Genomic DNA, 16,719 nt, shown 5'->3' with positions numbered 1-16,719 from the left:
TGCTCAGTGAAGCTGCCACCATTGACCACCAGTTTGGCATATTGCTGTGTGATGCCCTTCAGGTTACAGACGTAGCTGCAGAAGGCATTCTGGTTGTCTTTACTCTGCGAGACTATCTTGACATCATAATCAATTTTGTTGGATAGTCCTCTTAGTTTCCTATTTAGTTTAATTAGAGAGCTATATCAGAGGTGTTCTTTCTGATGTTAGCCATGACTTTTTTTCCCTTTTGTTATAAATCCTATTTACGTTAGGGTTCCACCAGTATGGTTTGCTTTTAGAGTTTGTCTTGTGTTTACTTCTAATAGGTACAGCAGCATCTATAAAGACAAGTCATCTCCACCCCCACCAGGTATAATAACAGAACTAATAAAGGAGCCATCTTAAACTGTATTCTAGTCCCCAACCCCACAAAAATTTCATCATCTGGCACCCTCCCTAATACTTTAAGCGATCACCTTCCTGCATTTGCTACTTATGGCACTCCCCCATTTACAAAAAATAACATCACTTCAAGCATGTTAGGAACCTGTCCAATTTTCGACCCACAAACATTCAACCATATCCTGAAAAGCATTAACTGGAATAATCTAAAAACCCTCCCCTAGATGATGCTCTGCACTGTTTTAACTCTACTTTCCTAAAAATAGTAGACAGCCTTTCACCCCCCCCCCCAAACAAGGAGATTAAAGGTAAATCATACCCCATAGCTAACTAAATCTACCAAGGAACTGATGTTAACAAGAGACAAAATATGGAAATTATGGCAAAAATATAAAAATAATTCTGATCTACTGAAGTTCAAATAAGACCACAAACAGTTAAAAAAACTTGTCTCTAAAGATAAGAAAAAACACTATTTAAAGCTTCAAAATCAGCACAAACATAACCCTAAACAATTCTTGTCCTCCAATGGCACTCTTCTTAACCCTAGCACAAAAAAGTAACCCTTGCACACACCCAGATAAAACACCAGAACAAATAGCAAGCCTCTTTAACTCCTACTTCATTGACACCATAGCTAATATCACATTCAGTTTCTCACAACCTCTCCCCACAACTAACACTCACAGACAATTACTCTCTCTCTCTCTCTCAACACAAACATTCCCAGTCTCCACTCCCCACTACAACATTTTAGGTCAATCCACCCTCTTCAAACTCACACAGTGTCAGTCCCCCACAATCGTACACACAAACATAACAATATCCAATTCCTTCCCAGAATTCACACTCACAACTGTCCCAACCTCAACCATAAAAAGACTACTCCTAAATCTAAAACCAAGTTCTAATGCTGCCGATGGTTTGCCTACAGAGTACCTAAAAATTGCTGCAGAAGCTATTGCCTACCCTATTAGCATATTCATTAACAGATCCATCTAAGAATCCCATGTATTCAAGCACTGGAAAAAAGCATACATCTTACCTCTCCACAAAGGGGGTACTTCTACCGATATTTCCAACTTCCATCCCATTGCTATTCTATCCCCAATCTCCAAATTCTTAGAAAAATCTATACACATGCAACTTCTACATTTTCTTCTCAACAATCAAGTCCCTTCTCAAACAGAACATGGTTTCAGACCAGGCCACAGGACTTCAACTGCCCTAATATCCTTTAAAGACATAGTTAAAGTTTGCGACTCTGGGAAGATTGTCTCTCTCTATTTCTGGACATATCTAAGGTCTTTGATACAATCTGTCACTCACTTCTTCTTTCCAAGTGTTCTAACATTGATCTAGCTACATCTATTCTCAAATGGTTTAAAAGCTACTTATCAGGCAGACAACATGCTGTAAAATGGAAACACTGTGTTTCCCCATATATCCACAACACTGCTGGAGTTCCACAAGGCTCCATATTAAGACCTCTATTGTTTAATATTTCTATCAATAACCTTCACTCATCATTTCAACAAGGCTCACTTGTGCAATACAGTGACGACTCCACTATTATATGCTCTGCTGATATCTTGATACAACTTCAACAAATCACTCAATCTGCATTTTCTGCCATAGAGACATGGCTCCACAATAACCACCTGTCTCTAACGCAAACAAAACAAAGCTTATACTATTCACTTTAAAGAAAAATACCCCCTTCAACAAATCACAATTTAATATACTCTCCCTGAACAACACAAACATTGAAACAGTTTCCCACACCAAAATGCTGGGAATTATAATTGATGAAAACTTAAAATTCCATGTACACATACAAAACAATATCAGTAAGCCACACAAAAATTAGGTCTCCTTTATGCACATAAACATTTCCTTTCTCTCCCTACAAAGCAAGTACTCACTTCCACGTCTTCTTCCTTCACTTGTCTATTTTGCCCGATTGTTAACTAACCTCCAACCCTCACTCAAAACTAAGAAGTATGCTATAACAAAATAGCCAAATTCATAACAAACACCCACCACTGCACACCCCTAAAAGCACTAAATTGGCTAGAATCATCCACTATCTCACCTGTCTCCAACTAACTACCATACACAAAATACTTACTCAACCTCAGGATTGCCCTGCCCTAAATGTCTTATTTTCCAACTATAATCCCACTAGGCCCCTAAGATCACAAAACCAGCAGCTCCTGCAAATTCACAAACTCAATCTACTACCGGTCAGCTACTGTACTCTTGGACAATAGCTAAAACTTGGAACAACCTTCCTCTATCTATTTGCACCACCCAAAGTTCAGTTTCCTTCAAAAGAGCTCTTCATAATCACCTCTAGTCTTCCTGGCTCTGCAACTGTGCTAAGCCTCCTCCATCCATAACATCATTTCTTGCTATCCTACCTCATTTCTCCTGTATTTCCCTAACATTCTATCCTGTGCTTAGACCTACTATACTCTCTCTCTCCTTTTTCTCTTCACTATCAGTTCCTCCCAGGCCTGCTTCTCTCTCTTATTCTTACCCCAATCCTTCCAAGTTAAATCTGCCACTATTTTCTTCTCTTTCCCATTGCCTCTTCTATCATCTTCCCAGCTTTCCCTCTAACACCTTATAACTACCTCTCTTGAACATTACTAGTCTTAATGTGCTCACTACTAGTCTCTTAATATTACTCAAGCCTTATCTGCTGCTATAATTTGTTGCTAAGCATTGTTATCAATTCTACACATTCTACCATGCCAACTATACCTAAATTACTTTGTATTTAAACTTTTCTTGATGTTTATGTATTTTCTAAATGTGCTTTGTTGTATTAATTTACACTTTCATCTTTTTTTATATTCCAAATGTATTTTTGTGGAGCTTTTCTCCCCAGGCATCCACTGAAAATGGGCTCTGCTTGGCCCAGTGGACTATCCTGGTAAACAAATGCTGATAAATAAATAGATATTTTACATGGTTATACAGGGTCTCTGTGAACAATGCCTCATAGGTTTCTGTGAACTTGGGGTTAGGAGAGATATTGAACTTTGACAAACTATCACTTTATAGGGTGTAGTTTGCTTTAGAATAGTTCCTAACTGTTACAGGGTTTGCTGGGGTCACCAAGTTTATTTATTTATTTATTGTTTGTTTATTAACCGGGTTAGTCCATCTGGGCTTGTGGCCCTTTTTCAGTGGAGACCCAAGGAGAAAAGCTCTGGTACATAATATAAAGTACATAGATTTGCAGCATTAGAATATATCTAAATATACAGCATTTGCATCATTATATGATGTAAGTACAGACATTTGTAAACTTATAAAAGGCAGAATTACAGAGAGTTGCCACATTAATAATAGATAAAGTGAGTTGCATGTGTCAATATTAGTCTGTACAGGAGTAACAGTTTTACAAATAATATATACACACTGCTTTGCAATTAAGAGCAAGTCAGTTTGAGAATATGTGTAAGGTAGACCAGATACATGCATGCAAAAGATTTTTGGAAAGATGTTCTGAGCAAGACTTCCGAAGTTTGTTAAAGTTGGCAAAGAAACAATAATTTTAAATGTGGAGTTAGTAGTGTGGGTGTTTTAGGTGGGAGCATGTGAAGGACATTCCCATTTGGAGGAGAGATGGGAGAGAAGCATGGATTTGAAGTTGTTCTGGTTAGGTATATTACGTAGTGGTGTGGGGAGATTGTTCCATAGCTTGGCTACAGTGTGGGATAGTAGTAGTTTGCCAGGAGGGTGGATGGGTTTGTGTACATGTAGGAGGTTTTGGCCTTTGGATTTCAGGGTGCGGGTAGGTGTGTAGGGTGTTACAGATTTAGCAAGAGAGGAGCATTCTGTTGGTTTAAAGATGAGTTTGTGGGCTATTGTAAGTTGTAGGTACTTTAGGTGGTTGTGGAGTTCTAGCCAGTTTAGGGTGTGTAGGGAGTGACAGTGATGGGAAGAGTTCTTAGAATTGGTTGCAAATTTGCAGATTTTGTTGTAACAAGCTTCAAGTTTAGAATGGAGGCCAAGTTGTAGGTTGGAGAATAGGGGAGCACCGTACAAGAGAGAGGGGAGAAGGAAGGTAGATGCAAGGGTATGACGGGAGGAGGGAGTAAGGTAGTAGTTATGTCTGTAGAGAAGATCGATTTTCTGGTGGGTTTTTTTGATTGTCGAGAGGATGTGGGAGTCGAACTTTAGGTTTTCATCGATGGTAATGCCAAGTAGCTTGGTACTAGGAACTATTTCTAGAGGGGTGTTATTGTGGCTTTTTATGGAAAATTGGATCTTGTTGAATTGGGAGGTTTTGGTGGGAGTTAATATCAATAGTTTTGTTTTGCTGGCATTTAGGGCCAGGTGATGGGATTGCATCCATGATTCAGTTTTGGAGAAGGCTGTTTGGGTATTGAGTAGAAGTTTGGAGGGGCAGGAGGCTGAGCAGATGGTGGAGTCTTTGGCTTATTGGATGATTGAGGCTTCAGGGATGGAGAGGTGGAAGTTGTTAATGAATATGTTGAAGAGGAGAGGGCCAAGTACTGCTCCTTGCGGAACTCCTGTGGGTGTAGGTAAGAAAGGGGAGGATGATTCTTTCCATTGTACAGCCTGTTGGCACATGGAAAGGTAGCTGGAGAACCAGTCTAGGGTTGAGGGAGATAGGTGCAAGTGTGAGAGTTGGGACAGGAGACGGGAATGGGAGATTGTGTTGAATGCCTTTGAGAGGTCAGGAAATAGAGAAGATATGTATTTGCTGCTATCACTTGCTAGGTTGACTGTTTCAAGGAAGGAAAGGAGGACTGTCATGGTGCTGTGGCCAGGATGGAAGCCGTGCTGGGTGGGAGAGAGGAGCTTGTGCTGGGTTAGGTAGGGCATGAGCTGGGAGTGGATGATTTTCCCTAGAATTTTAGAGAGAGGAGAGAGTATAGCTGCGGGTCTGAAGTTGATAGTGTCTGTGTTCTTACTGCCTTTGTGGAGAGGAATTATGAATGCATGACGTCAGATGGTTGGTGCATAGGATTCCTGAATGGATCTATTTATGAGAATGGATATGGGGGAGGCTATTGATTTGGCTGATATTTGAAGAAAATTTGCTGGAAGGTTGTCAGGGGCATTGCGGCATGGTTGTAGCTTTTGGAGTAGTCTTTTTATAGTATTGGTGGAGACAGGTTTAAGGGAGAACAAGGGGGAAGGATGGTGAGAGGGTGGGTTTGGGGGGCAGGGTGAGGGGGTAGTATTGGTAGACGGACTGGGGAAAGTGGAGGATAATTTAGCTATGCAATCAATGAAAAAAGTGCTGAAATTAGTGGCTGTTTCAAGGCTTGAGAGGTTAGGATTGGGGCAGGGATTGGTATTATTACCAGGGTTGAGTATTGAGGAGATGGACGTCCAGAATTTCTTTGGATTGTTTGAGTGCTTGTATTTCAGATTGCTGTAGTAGTTTTTGCGATCTTTTGTTATTGATTGTTTGGCAAGGTTACAAATATGTTTATATTCTTGGAGGTTGCTGGGGTTTTTTTGTTTTTGGTACAGTTTCCACTTTTTGTTTCTTTGATTCATTATCAGTTTAGTTTCTTACGATAATCAGGAGTAGGGATTAGTTTTGATACATTTGGTTTGTAAAGGGGCTAGTTTATCAAGTAAGGTAAGGAAAGTTTGGTTAAAATATGTGACAGCATTATCTAGTGGAAGGCTTTTCAGTGGAGACCAGTTAGTAACCTTGAGACATTCAGAGAAGATTTTGGGGTTGATGGAAGATAGGTTACAGGATTGCTTGAATAGGTATTGTTTTTCTATGTGGGGGGTAGGCGGTCTGTGAAGGCTGGTAAGTGGTTACCTAGGGGGTCTGGTATTATACCGGCTTTGGAGATATGGTTGGGGTGTGTTGTTAGTATCCAATCTAGGATGGTACCAGAGGAACCATCCTTGTTTGGCCTGGTAGGGAGGTCTATTAGTTGGATGAAATTGTAGAGCTTGATAGAGTGAGTTGGGGTATCTATGAGGAAGGAGGCCCAGTTAATATTTATGTCACCAAGAATGTAGGTTTCATTTTTGATGTTTGAGCTAAACCAAGAGAGGATGTCTTCTAGAGTTTTGGTATTGTTTCCAGGTGGGATGTAGATGCAGATGGATTTGTAGTTGTTAAGTTTTAAAAAGCCCACAGTCATTTCTGCATTGGCAAAAGTTGGGATGGAGTTGGCCAGTGGAGTAAAAGTGAGAGTGGAGGGGTAGATAATTGCTATGCCACCTCCTTTTCTATGAGGCCTATCATTGCGTATGATATGGTAGCTTGAGGGAGGATTTTGTTAACTCTGATGGAGAGTTTGAGCCAGGTCTCAGAGACAGCGGTTATGTCTGGCTGGTTGTGAGAGAGCCAGGCATGTAGGTTGGGGATTTTATTACCGAGGCTTTGTGCATTTAGGGTCATGAGGTAGATAGCCTTGTGTTTGTGTGAATTGGAACTTGAGTTAGGGTGGGTAAAGCTGAGGGTTGGGCCTGGGTTAGGGTGGATGTAACCTGAGAGAGAGAGTGAGATATTGGGGAGGATCTGTCTGAGGAGGAGTAGAGGGGATAGAGAAGTATGGTTTTGCTGGGGGAGGGTTTTCTTTGAGAAAGTAGTTAGAGTAGGGTGAGGTGATGGTGGTGTAGGGAGTAAGGAGAGTTTGAAAAGATTGGATGGGCTGGAGGAGTAGAGTTCTGGGGAGATCTGTGAATATGAGTGGGATGTATTTGGGGGGTCTGAGGTGATGGTGTGTGTGGTTAGAGGTAGGTATGAGTTGGTGTGGAGGTTAAGTTGGGTAATATAGGTTAGGGATACTAGAAGGGTAGCTAGTAGTAGAGTTTGTGGTGGGAAGGTAGGCATTGTAGTATGTGTGTGTGAGTTGTGGTGCATGTATGAGAGAGGGTGGGGGTGGGGGTGAAATTGGTGTGTGTATGGAAGTGGGAGGGGTTGAGGAAGTATAAGTGTAGGTGCACTGGGAGTGGGTGGAATTTGGGGGGAGGGTAGGGGAGCAGAGTGCGCATGTAGGGGGAACTGAGCAGGACAGAGCAAAAGGAGAAAATCAGCAGGAAAAAAGTATCAGCAACTGCCGTTTTAAATGGTAAGGTAAACAGGTAGTTATTATGAGAAAATAAAGGGAGAAATAATTTACAAAGGTAAATATTGATGCTTTAGTACAAATAGTTTGTGCTTTGAGGGGTGGGGGGTTTATTTCCAGTGTTTGGCAAGTGTTAACTAGGATATGAGATATACAGTCAATTTCAAAAGAAATGAAGCCAAATTGGGAATAGTGTTTTACTGGCTTTTGGATGTAGGTGCTGCCACCTAGTGGTAACTAGGAAGATAGCAGGCAGGAAAGAGGACCAGGTCTCATTAATGGTGCACTATGAAAAGTTTCTAGGACACTATGAAAACTTCGAGGACATAGAAGACCTGAGGGTTAGAGTAGTTATCGGTCTGCGGTAGGCTGCTGAATCACTCACACAGGGAGGCAAACAAGTATATATAAGTGATTAATAGGCAGTTACAATACTTGATTTAGGGCTACATACATTCACAAAATGTGGTGTTTGGGGAGTCCTCACAGTAGTTTGAAAGGCTCAGGCTGGCAGGTAAAAATCCAGGGAAATTTCAGAGGATTTCAAGGAGGTGTTCCTTTTACTTTAGAGGCAGGGAGGGAGCTTCTGGAGTGAAGAACTGTAAAATGAGAGGAGACACACACTAGGTTAGGTTATTTGGAAGTTTTAAAGTTACAGGTATGGAGGTAGGTAAACCCATTTCAGGCAGACAAAAGCACTTAAAATAGCAATGCAGAGCACCATTAAATTAGAACATTAATTAACAGAAAAACAGTCAGTACATTGCTTTAGCCCAAGGCTGACTAAACATTAAATTAGCGCAGAGAATCCAAGTGGACCCTTTAGCACTGCCTTAAAGTATCACATAGAATATCTGTACAAGGATGGGTTCTTTCCCACTAATGTATTAAGTTTGTAGACCTTGACTGTTAGTGGGGCACCAATGTGACCTTTTAGGTACAGTAGTTAAACAATACAGGCTGGCTGGATGGTTTGTAAAAAGAGCATTACACCATTCAGCGAGTTTAATTAAATGCACGCATGTTACAGCCCACTTAAGTGGCATTCATTAGTTTGGTCAACAAATGTATGCTTTCACCGCTAAGGTAAAGAGCCTTGTTAGGGCTCATACAGTCTGGAAACTATCACTTTGTGAGCAGATATTGCAAGCAGGTCATATTTGCGACGCCCTTAGGATGGCGTTTATACACTAGTCACCATGTGATTCTCCAATTACACTACTATTACAGTAATTTGGTGCAAATATACTCCACATGCAAGTGATAAAAGTTTCTAGGTGGGAGTACAAACAGGATTCTCTGTTTCTATTCATTTTCTATTACAATGCCTTGTGGTTGGCATACATAATGCAGTCAGCGTTATACAGCCATAGGCGCAAATAATAAGAAATACATTATTAGCTTATGAGAAAATAAAGAAAACTAACTAGCTCCAAGAGGCACCAGAGCAGCTGGTGATAGGTAATTGCGGCCTCTATTTAGGTATCATGGAACAAGTTAGACTCAAGCCAATATTGCGGTTATATGAACAAAAACAGCTGTATCACAGTTAGTTCAGTGGTAAAAGACATTTGTAACATTCATAAACACATACATTTCCAGGAGTACAGTATTTAGCACATTTCTATGTTCAAATAAGCCTATATGTTAGGCTATCCCTTTGTTCAAACCTACTGGGAGGCGAAGCAAGCAGCACTACCGTGGGAACTGGTTCTGGGGAAAGAAGAAGGATAATGTCGCTTCTGATCAGGCTTTAAAAATGGTGCCACAGTTTGCGATGTCTAAAACTAAGTTCAGGGGAGGGCATGTGATGAAGGGGGAGAGGATAAAATAGAGGGGTTGGATGGGATTAGAGAAGGGAAAAAGAATGTGTGGGAAGGGAAGATCTCAGGAAGAGGAGAGCAAAAGGAGAAAATCATATTTTGAAGGAGACAGCTCTGTGGTCCGACCTCACCAGTGAGGATGTGACACTAGTGGGTGTGCAGTGGTTTCCCAATATTGCTAGGACCAATTCCAGTACATTTGAGCCTCTAGTGGGTGTGCACACTATATGTGTTAATAAAGTCCAGGAGTCATTGTGCCTGCAAGTTTGAGGCAATGTAGGTTTCCCAGTCTATACAGGGGTAGTTAAAGTCTCCGATGAATGCTGAGTAACTCCAGTGGGTCTACATATGAGCTATGGGATTCTTGCAACATAGAGGGTGAACTATAGCTTCCTAGGATATGGCATGGGACTTCATCTATGGCGATTTGCACAAGGATAAACTCCAAAGCAATGTCCTATTTTACCAACCTGTAGGTATATTTGTTGCTAATGCAGACTGAGACTCCTCCATCTTTTGTCCCTTTCTGTGCAGCTGATTGCCTAAATGTGTGGAAGGCACTGAAGCCTTGCACTGCCAGAGTACTTCCTAAAGACTTAAACCATGTCTCGGTAACAGCACCAATGTCTATATTCTCCAGAGTGAGGAAATCTTGTAGGGTATGAAGTTTGTTTACTGTGTTTTAGACAATGTTGATATGCTGTTAGGCTTCAGGCTGTCTGATATTAGGACATTAATACATATGGGAACTGAATCTTTCTAATAAATAACTTTTGAGATATTTGCATTAGCAGAAACAAATAATTAATGTGAAAAGAAAATTAATGTATCTCTTTGGAAGCGCTATGTTTATCAAAATGAGAATGTGCAGTTAAAAATAAAACTTGTTACAATTGTATAATGGCTGAATTTAAGAAAATGAATTAAATGTTTTTTCTTAAACTTATGTCATTATGTGTTGTAGATGACAGAAAAGTATGCATTGCAGGATGGGATGTTTCTATAACATTAAAAACAGAAAATAAGTTGCAACATGTGCCTAATGAGATGGTAATACATGGGAAAAGGGGGAACATTAAGTATTTGGACTAGCCAAAAGCATGTTTTTTTTTTCTGTGGAAATGAAACATATTTAATCCAGGACTGTACAAAACAAAGTGTGGGCAGTTTAGACATTCCAGGAAAAACAGCTATCCATTGGGTAGGAAATGTGGAAATGAGGAGCATTTTTAGTTTGATTATCCATGAAGGAAAATCAGATGGAAGAACAAGTTTTTAAGCAGTGAAGGATGAGAGAAAATGATGAAAGGATGGGGACTGGGTAAGGAATTTCAAGGTAAAAATATAGAAAAAGATACACTAGATGAAGTCCAGAAACTAATAAATGAAAAAGAAACATATATACAGGTGGAAAACAGGTTTGGGGTATTAGAAGCAGAGGAAAAAGAGGGAGATATGAGCTCTGAGTTAGAAAATAAAAAAGTGGAGGGTTCTTAGGAAGAAAGGATTATAAGGAGAAAAAAGAGCCCAAAAGATAAACTAAAAAAATAGGAAAAGCTTACTGTTAACTATATAATCACTGAAAGTGAATAGCTTGAAGAGTGATATTAGAAAAAGATGGTGTTTGAATGTTGGGAAAAATAAATGCACAGATAATTTTGAAAAAATAAATGCACAGATAATTTGCTTACTTGATATAAACTGTACAGTTAAAAAGGAAAAGAATATGAGAAGATGTGGAAAAGAAAAGAAAAGTGGTGTGGACTACAGGAAGTGATGTGTGTTCAGGTGCTAAAGTATGAAAATATTAAAAGTGTAGATTTTGTGGTGGTGATGGTGGCATGGAGAGTTTCAGTGCATGATGTAAGAAAGGGAGGGGCAGAAGGTGTTTGGAACAGTAGTAATGTATGCCTACACAATTGTAAATGAAAGAAAAAATGGAGGAAATTCAAAATTGTGTGGTAGTCAATATATCTGTCATGATGGTGGGAGACTTTAATTGTAATGTATGAAAGGAGAAAGGGAAGATAGCACAAGATGTAAAAATGCTGAGACAGTTTATAAATAATGGTAGGTTAAGAAATGGCAAAGAGATAGGAATACTTATAAGATGGTTTAATTAAAACAACAATTGATTATATATTGTAAACAGATGACATGAAAGAAATAAAAGATGGAATTAGAGAGGCGGATGTTTCAGATCATGGGACTGTAAGGGTGATAAAAGAGAGAGAGAATAAAAATACAATAACAAGGAAAATGGTTAAAAGGCTGACAGGAAAAATTGCAGGAGTAGATTGTCTTAAATAGTAAGAGGTTAATTGTAGGATGATCATATAGCAATAAAGCAAATTTATAGCAAAGTGTTCGATGTTGTATAAAGAAAAGTTTAAAAAATGCACTTAAAATTAGAGAGATAAATGGAAGAGGAAAAAATACATGTTATATGTATGAAGAAATCTGTGAAAAAATAGTAGAGAAAGGAGCAGGGGGAATCCTGAAGAAGAAGAAAAAAAGAAACTATATAAATATAATAAAGAAAATGAAGATGATATTTAGACAAAAGTATTATTTGAAAGAGAGAAAACAAAATGTTTCTCCATTATTAGGTAAGAAGTTAAGATATAATGAGAGAAAATGAATGTAGTGAAGAATGAAAAAGGACAGGTAAAATATTATGGATATAGTTGAAAGATATGTACAGAATATGCATGAAAAAATGAATGTAACAGGGGGTGCATGGAAAATAAAGAAGAAAGAGGTAGTAGAAGAAATGCAAAAAAGAATCAAGAGAAAAGAGATAATGCTATAAAGGAAGGTAAAGAGCAATCCACACTTAGTCCAGAGGGATTAGAGCATAGTTTTATAAAGCAGTGTCAGATAATGAAAAGGATATTTTTTTCTGGAAAGACTGAATGAATAAATGAATGAAGGAAGGCATAAAAGAAGAAGAGATTTGTAAGGGGGGTTATACATTTTATATGGAAAAGGAGGATGGAAGAAATAAAAAATTGGAAAACAATTACATTGGGAAATACTGAGTACAAAATATTTATGAAGATTATTCAGAAAAGAATGATCGATGTCCTGAAAGAAGTACTAGGCAAAAGGGTATATCGGGTTAAAGAGAAAAGAGTACATTAAATGCTAATGCTAGTTAAAGAACTGGTTGGGTGTATAAATAAAGGGGAGGAGAAAGAAAAGTAACAGTATGTGATGTGTTTAAGGCATCTGTTGGTATTGATCATGGGGAAACATTGAACATTTTCAAAGAATATGCGGTAAATAAAATAGGAAGAAAAGTGAGGACATTTTAATGAAAATTCTTGCGTGTCTGTGATGGTGAATGAATGGATGGGTAGGAAAAAAGATAAAGACAGGGAAAAGGGGTAATGCAGCATTGTCCAATTAGCATGTGTTTGTTTGTGATGATAATGAGTGCAGTTATACAGACATGTAGATTAAGGTTACAGGGTGGTAGTTGGGAAATTAAGGAATGGTTAAAGTTACCATTATTGTTAACCTATGCAGATGATTTGATTTTAGTTGTCAAAAGCAAACATTGCATGAAACAGATTATCTACGGAACAGGACAGATTTTGGGTGCAGTAGAATTATATAAGTTAAAAAGTAAGGGGTTTGGAGATGTGGTAAGAATAGCAGGATGTCATTTTGCCAAAAGTAAAACTGCTTTTTCTTGTTGCTAACTTTGTAAGGGAACAATGGAGAGAAGTTATAAAAAATATGAAAGTTGACGGATTGGTGGAAGGTATTCCAGTCATCCAATTGTTATGTATCCTTTTTTTTTTTTTTTTTTTTGTGGGCAACAAGGTTGAATCCAATCAAAAGAGGGATAGTATATAATATGAAATAAAAGGGGCCTTGAATTTAATAAATCCAGCTGTTTTCTTAGTGTCAATAAAATTGGGAGTGTTAAAAAGGGGTCTATATTAGAATCTCGAAGGTTTAATGCTTCGAACCACTAAATATCGAACTTTAGTGATCGAAACATTAAACCATCGATCTTCTAGTAGACCCTGTAAAAAAAAAACAAAAAAACAAGTAAAGGGTGTTTAGGCAGGGGAGCAAGCCCCCCTGCACTCCCCACATGGGGGGCTGTACCACCCACACCCCCGCTACTTAAATATACCAACTCCAAGAGCACTTTAATGGAGTATGGTGCAGAAAGGGAAGACTTCCCTTTTCTACACTGTAGCGTGATCTCAGAGTTGGTATATTTAAGTAGCGGGGGCTGTGGGGGGTGCAGCCCCCCATGTGAGGGGTGCAAAGGGGCTTGCCCCCTGCCTACACTCCTTAGTTCTTTTTTTTTTTTTTTTGGTCCTAAAAATATTTTTATAGGTGTTCGATTGTTTAATAGTTCAATGCCTACAGTTCGATGTTTATGCATTCAAACTATTAACCTTTCGCGATTATAATATAGACCCGTTAAAAAGCATCTGAAAAAGACAATACTAGGAAATTTGTTATTTGAAAAATATAAAGGTACATGGAATGGTTAAAAAAGTCAAAAGAGAAACACAAGGTTTGAAAGAGAAGGAATGTGGAAGTAAAATACAGATGTTGAAAAACTGATGTAAATGAAGTAGAGATGGAAAGGAAAGAATGGTATAAAATGAAAGCAAACTATTATATTGATCCTTGGAAAAAATGGGAGGTGAATACAAGAAAGCAAAAGGCAGGAAAGATTTTAATCTTTGTTTTTTTAAGCCTTAATTATTGAACAACCTGCCATTGAAGAGAGCCATGAAATATAAAATGATAGAAGAAACAATGTGTAATAGCTGTAACACTGAATAGTCATCACAGCATTGTTATCTGAACTATAAAAAATGAAGGGTTTTGGACGTGAAGATGTCTGTGACTGGACAGTATTTAAAACATTGATATGTACATGGTGCTGAATGGGTAAATGTGAGGCAGGGAGTGAAAAACAATTTGAAAAATGGGATAACATTTTGTACTTTGTTATTTGGTGTTTATGGAAAAGAAGGTGTGAAGAACTGCCGTATAACAAAAGAAGAGAAGACGAGGAAGTAACATGTGATATAAAAATGGTTATGGTGGAAAGGATAGGAGGCTGAAATGTTTTTTACATGAATTTAGAAAACTGAACTTGTAAAGTGTTTTATTAAGATGTATAATGTGATATAAATTGTAAATATAATGAATTTGTAAATAATTAAAGAAAGATGGAAAAGTGTTAATATAATACAGCAGCCCGTACCCTTTCCTGTAAAGGGTGATAGATGATTGCTCTATAGACAGCCATTTGCTCTTCATTATATGCTTCTGTGGTGTCCGTGTTGATATCAAGACTCTATGGCTTGCAACATTTGCTGATGACTCCAGACTGGCACTGGCATTAATGCACCAGCAAATACCCATGTTGTGCTACTCTTGTCCCTGTTGTCATAATGAGGGGCTCAAAGCTCAGTTCTAGAAAATAAAAAAAAAAAAAAGGCAAGCTTGCTCCTGCTACTTCACAAAATTCTTTTAATGCTAGTGCTTTCATTGAAGTCAATGCCCCAACTTCTTCAGACAACTCAACAATACAAAACAAGCTGTTTTATATCATATCTAAGTAAGCAATCAATTCAAACAGTTCACATTTAAAGGTCCCTTACCTAAATAACCTTAGGTGTCAGAGAATGTTTCTTATAAAATCATTCCTCGTTTTTAAAAAATAGCATATCCAAACAATCTTAAAAACATTTAAAACTAGAACCATATAAAATGATACTAAATTAGTGGACATAAACTACTTTACACTCATATAATTAAAGAATAGAAGTTAAAAAAATATAAATAATAGTACCTTTTTACCAGTACCTTTTTTAATTTTATTGTGATATTTAACCCTATAAAATACAACAAATAATATTACTATTGGTAGAATTAATAATATTAATAACAATGACAATTTTAATTGTGTTATAAAATACAGGTGAATCGTAAACACAGTGAAGCAAAGTTCACTTTTGCATTATTATATATAGATTAGTTAATGTACATGAATATTTATAATTATAAATGCATGTACATATGTATCTATCATCTACCTAAGAAGTGCTTTAAGTTTTAAAATACACTTTATAAAGACAAATGTGTTCAAACCTGGGGGTATATGTGCAAAATTACGAATTTGCCACATGAGCTCACTTTCTTCCAATTTCAACTCCACTGGCCCTCCTCTCTTACTATGTTCTACCTTTTGCATGATTGTAAAAACAAATTTATGTGTGGGGTTATCCAGTATATGCCTAGCAATGGCATTCATAGCTATTCGTCTTTGGCTATTATATTGCTGCTCATAAATCCTCTGTTTTAATTTTCTTTCCATTTTCCCAATATAAAATTAACAGTGTTCACAAGGTGCCACATAGACCACGCCTTGGAAATTACAGTTAAACTTTCCTTTTACCATATAACACTTATCCCTAATGGTATACTTATTTGCTACTTTTATATATTTGCACTGTTGACAGCATCCGCATTTACTCACACCACCCATAGGTTTAGGTTCCTCTTTGACTTTCTAATACACATTTCAAGTTGGACCCCCTCCTATAAGTGAACTTTGGTTGTATGTCTAAAATCCTATTTAGAGCATTATCTTCAAATATAATGGACCAGTTCTTATACATAATGTATTTAATATTATCTGTGTCCAAAGAATATGTAATCAGAAACCTGATCCCCAGATTTTTATTGTTATCATTATTGGATTGACTATTAATCTGACTAATCTCTACAGTCTCCTGTTCCAAAGGTTCACTATAGGTGTTATCATAGCCTTTATATACTATAGGTTTGAAGTGCCCAGACCTCCTTTTGGAGTTCACTTCATCAAAACTTTGTGCTAAAAACTTTCGGGATACCCTCTCCTAAGGAACATATCCTTTAAAGTTTCACATTCCAAAAAATAATCACTATCAGCTGAAACCATCCTAGTTGCCCTTACAACTTGTCCTTTAACCACCGCCTTCTTCTGGTGGTAAGGATGGCAGCTTGTAAAATGCAAAAACACATTGGAATAGGTCGACTTTCTATATATAGTTGTCCTGAACCTATTATGAACCTTGTCTTTAGATAGTTGAATGTCCAAAAAATTAATAGAATCAACACCAACTTGATAAGTGAATTCTAGGAATCCTGTTGATTCTGTGATGGTTCTAATAAACGGCTGGATTATTGCTGCCTGCCACTTCCAGACGAAAAACATATCGTCTTGGTACCTAGTGTACCATACTACATTATCTTGGAATATTCTGTTTTTAAATAAATGTTCTTTTTCCAATAAGCCATTACGCAATTGGCGAAACTGCCTCCACAGGGAGACCCCATTGCCACCCTTGTTTTTTGTAAGAAATAGTCTCCATTAAAGTACATAAAGTTGTTAGATT

At 37.9% G+C, this 16,719-nt stretch overlaps 1 protein-coding gene across 1 annotated transcript in view; it reads left to right on the top strand.

The window, feature by feature from the left end:
• PHB (prohibitin) overlaps nucleotides 1–16,719 on the top strand; it is a 119,299-nt gene that overhangs the window by 68,093 nt on the left and 34,487 nt on the right. Inside the window, 2 exon segments of the mRNA XM_044055267.1 lie at nucleotides 8–46; nucleotides 9,430–9,445. Coding sequence (XP_043911202.1) covers nucleotides 8–46; nucleotides 9,430–9,445 — 55 coding nt within the window.

Source organism: Protopterus annectens, chromosome 13.part0, assembly GCF_019279795.1.
Source record: "Protopterus annectens isolate FY-2018-M chromosome 13.part0, PAN1.0, whole genome shotgun sequence".
In the NCBI taxonomy this organism is placed as follows: Eukaryota; Metazoa; Chordata; order Ceratodontiformes; family Protopteridae; genus Protopterus; species Protopterus annectens.
This window is presented reverse-complemented; position numbering and strand designations above follow the sequence as displayed.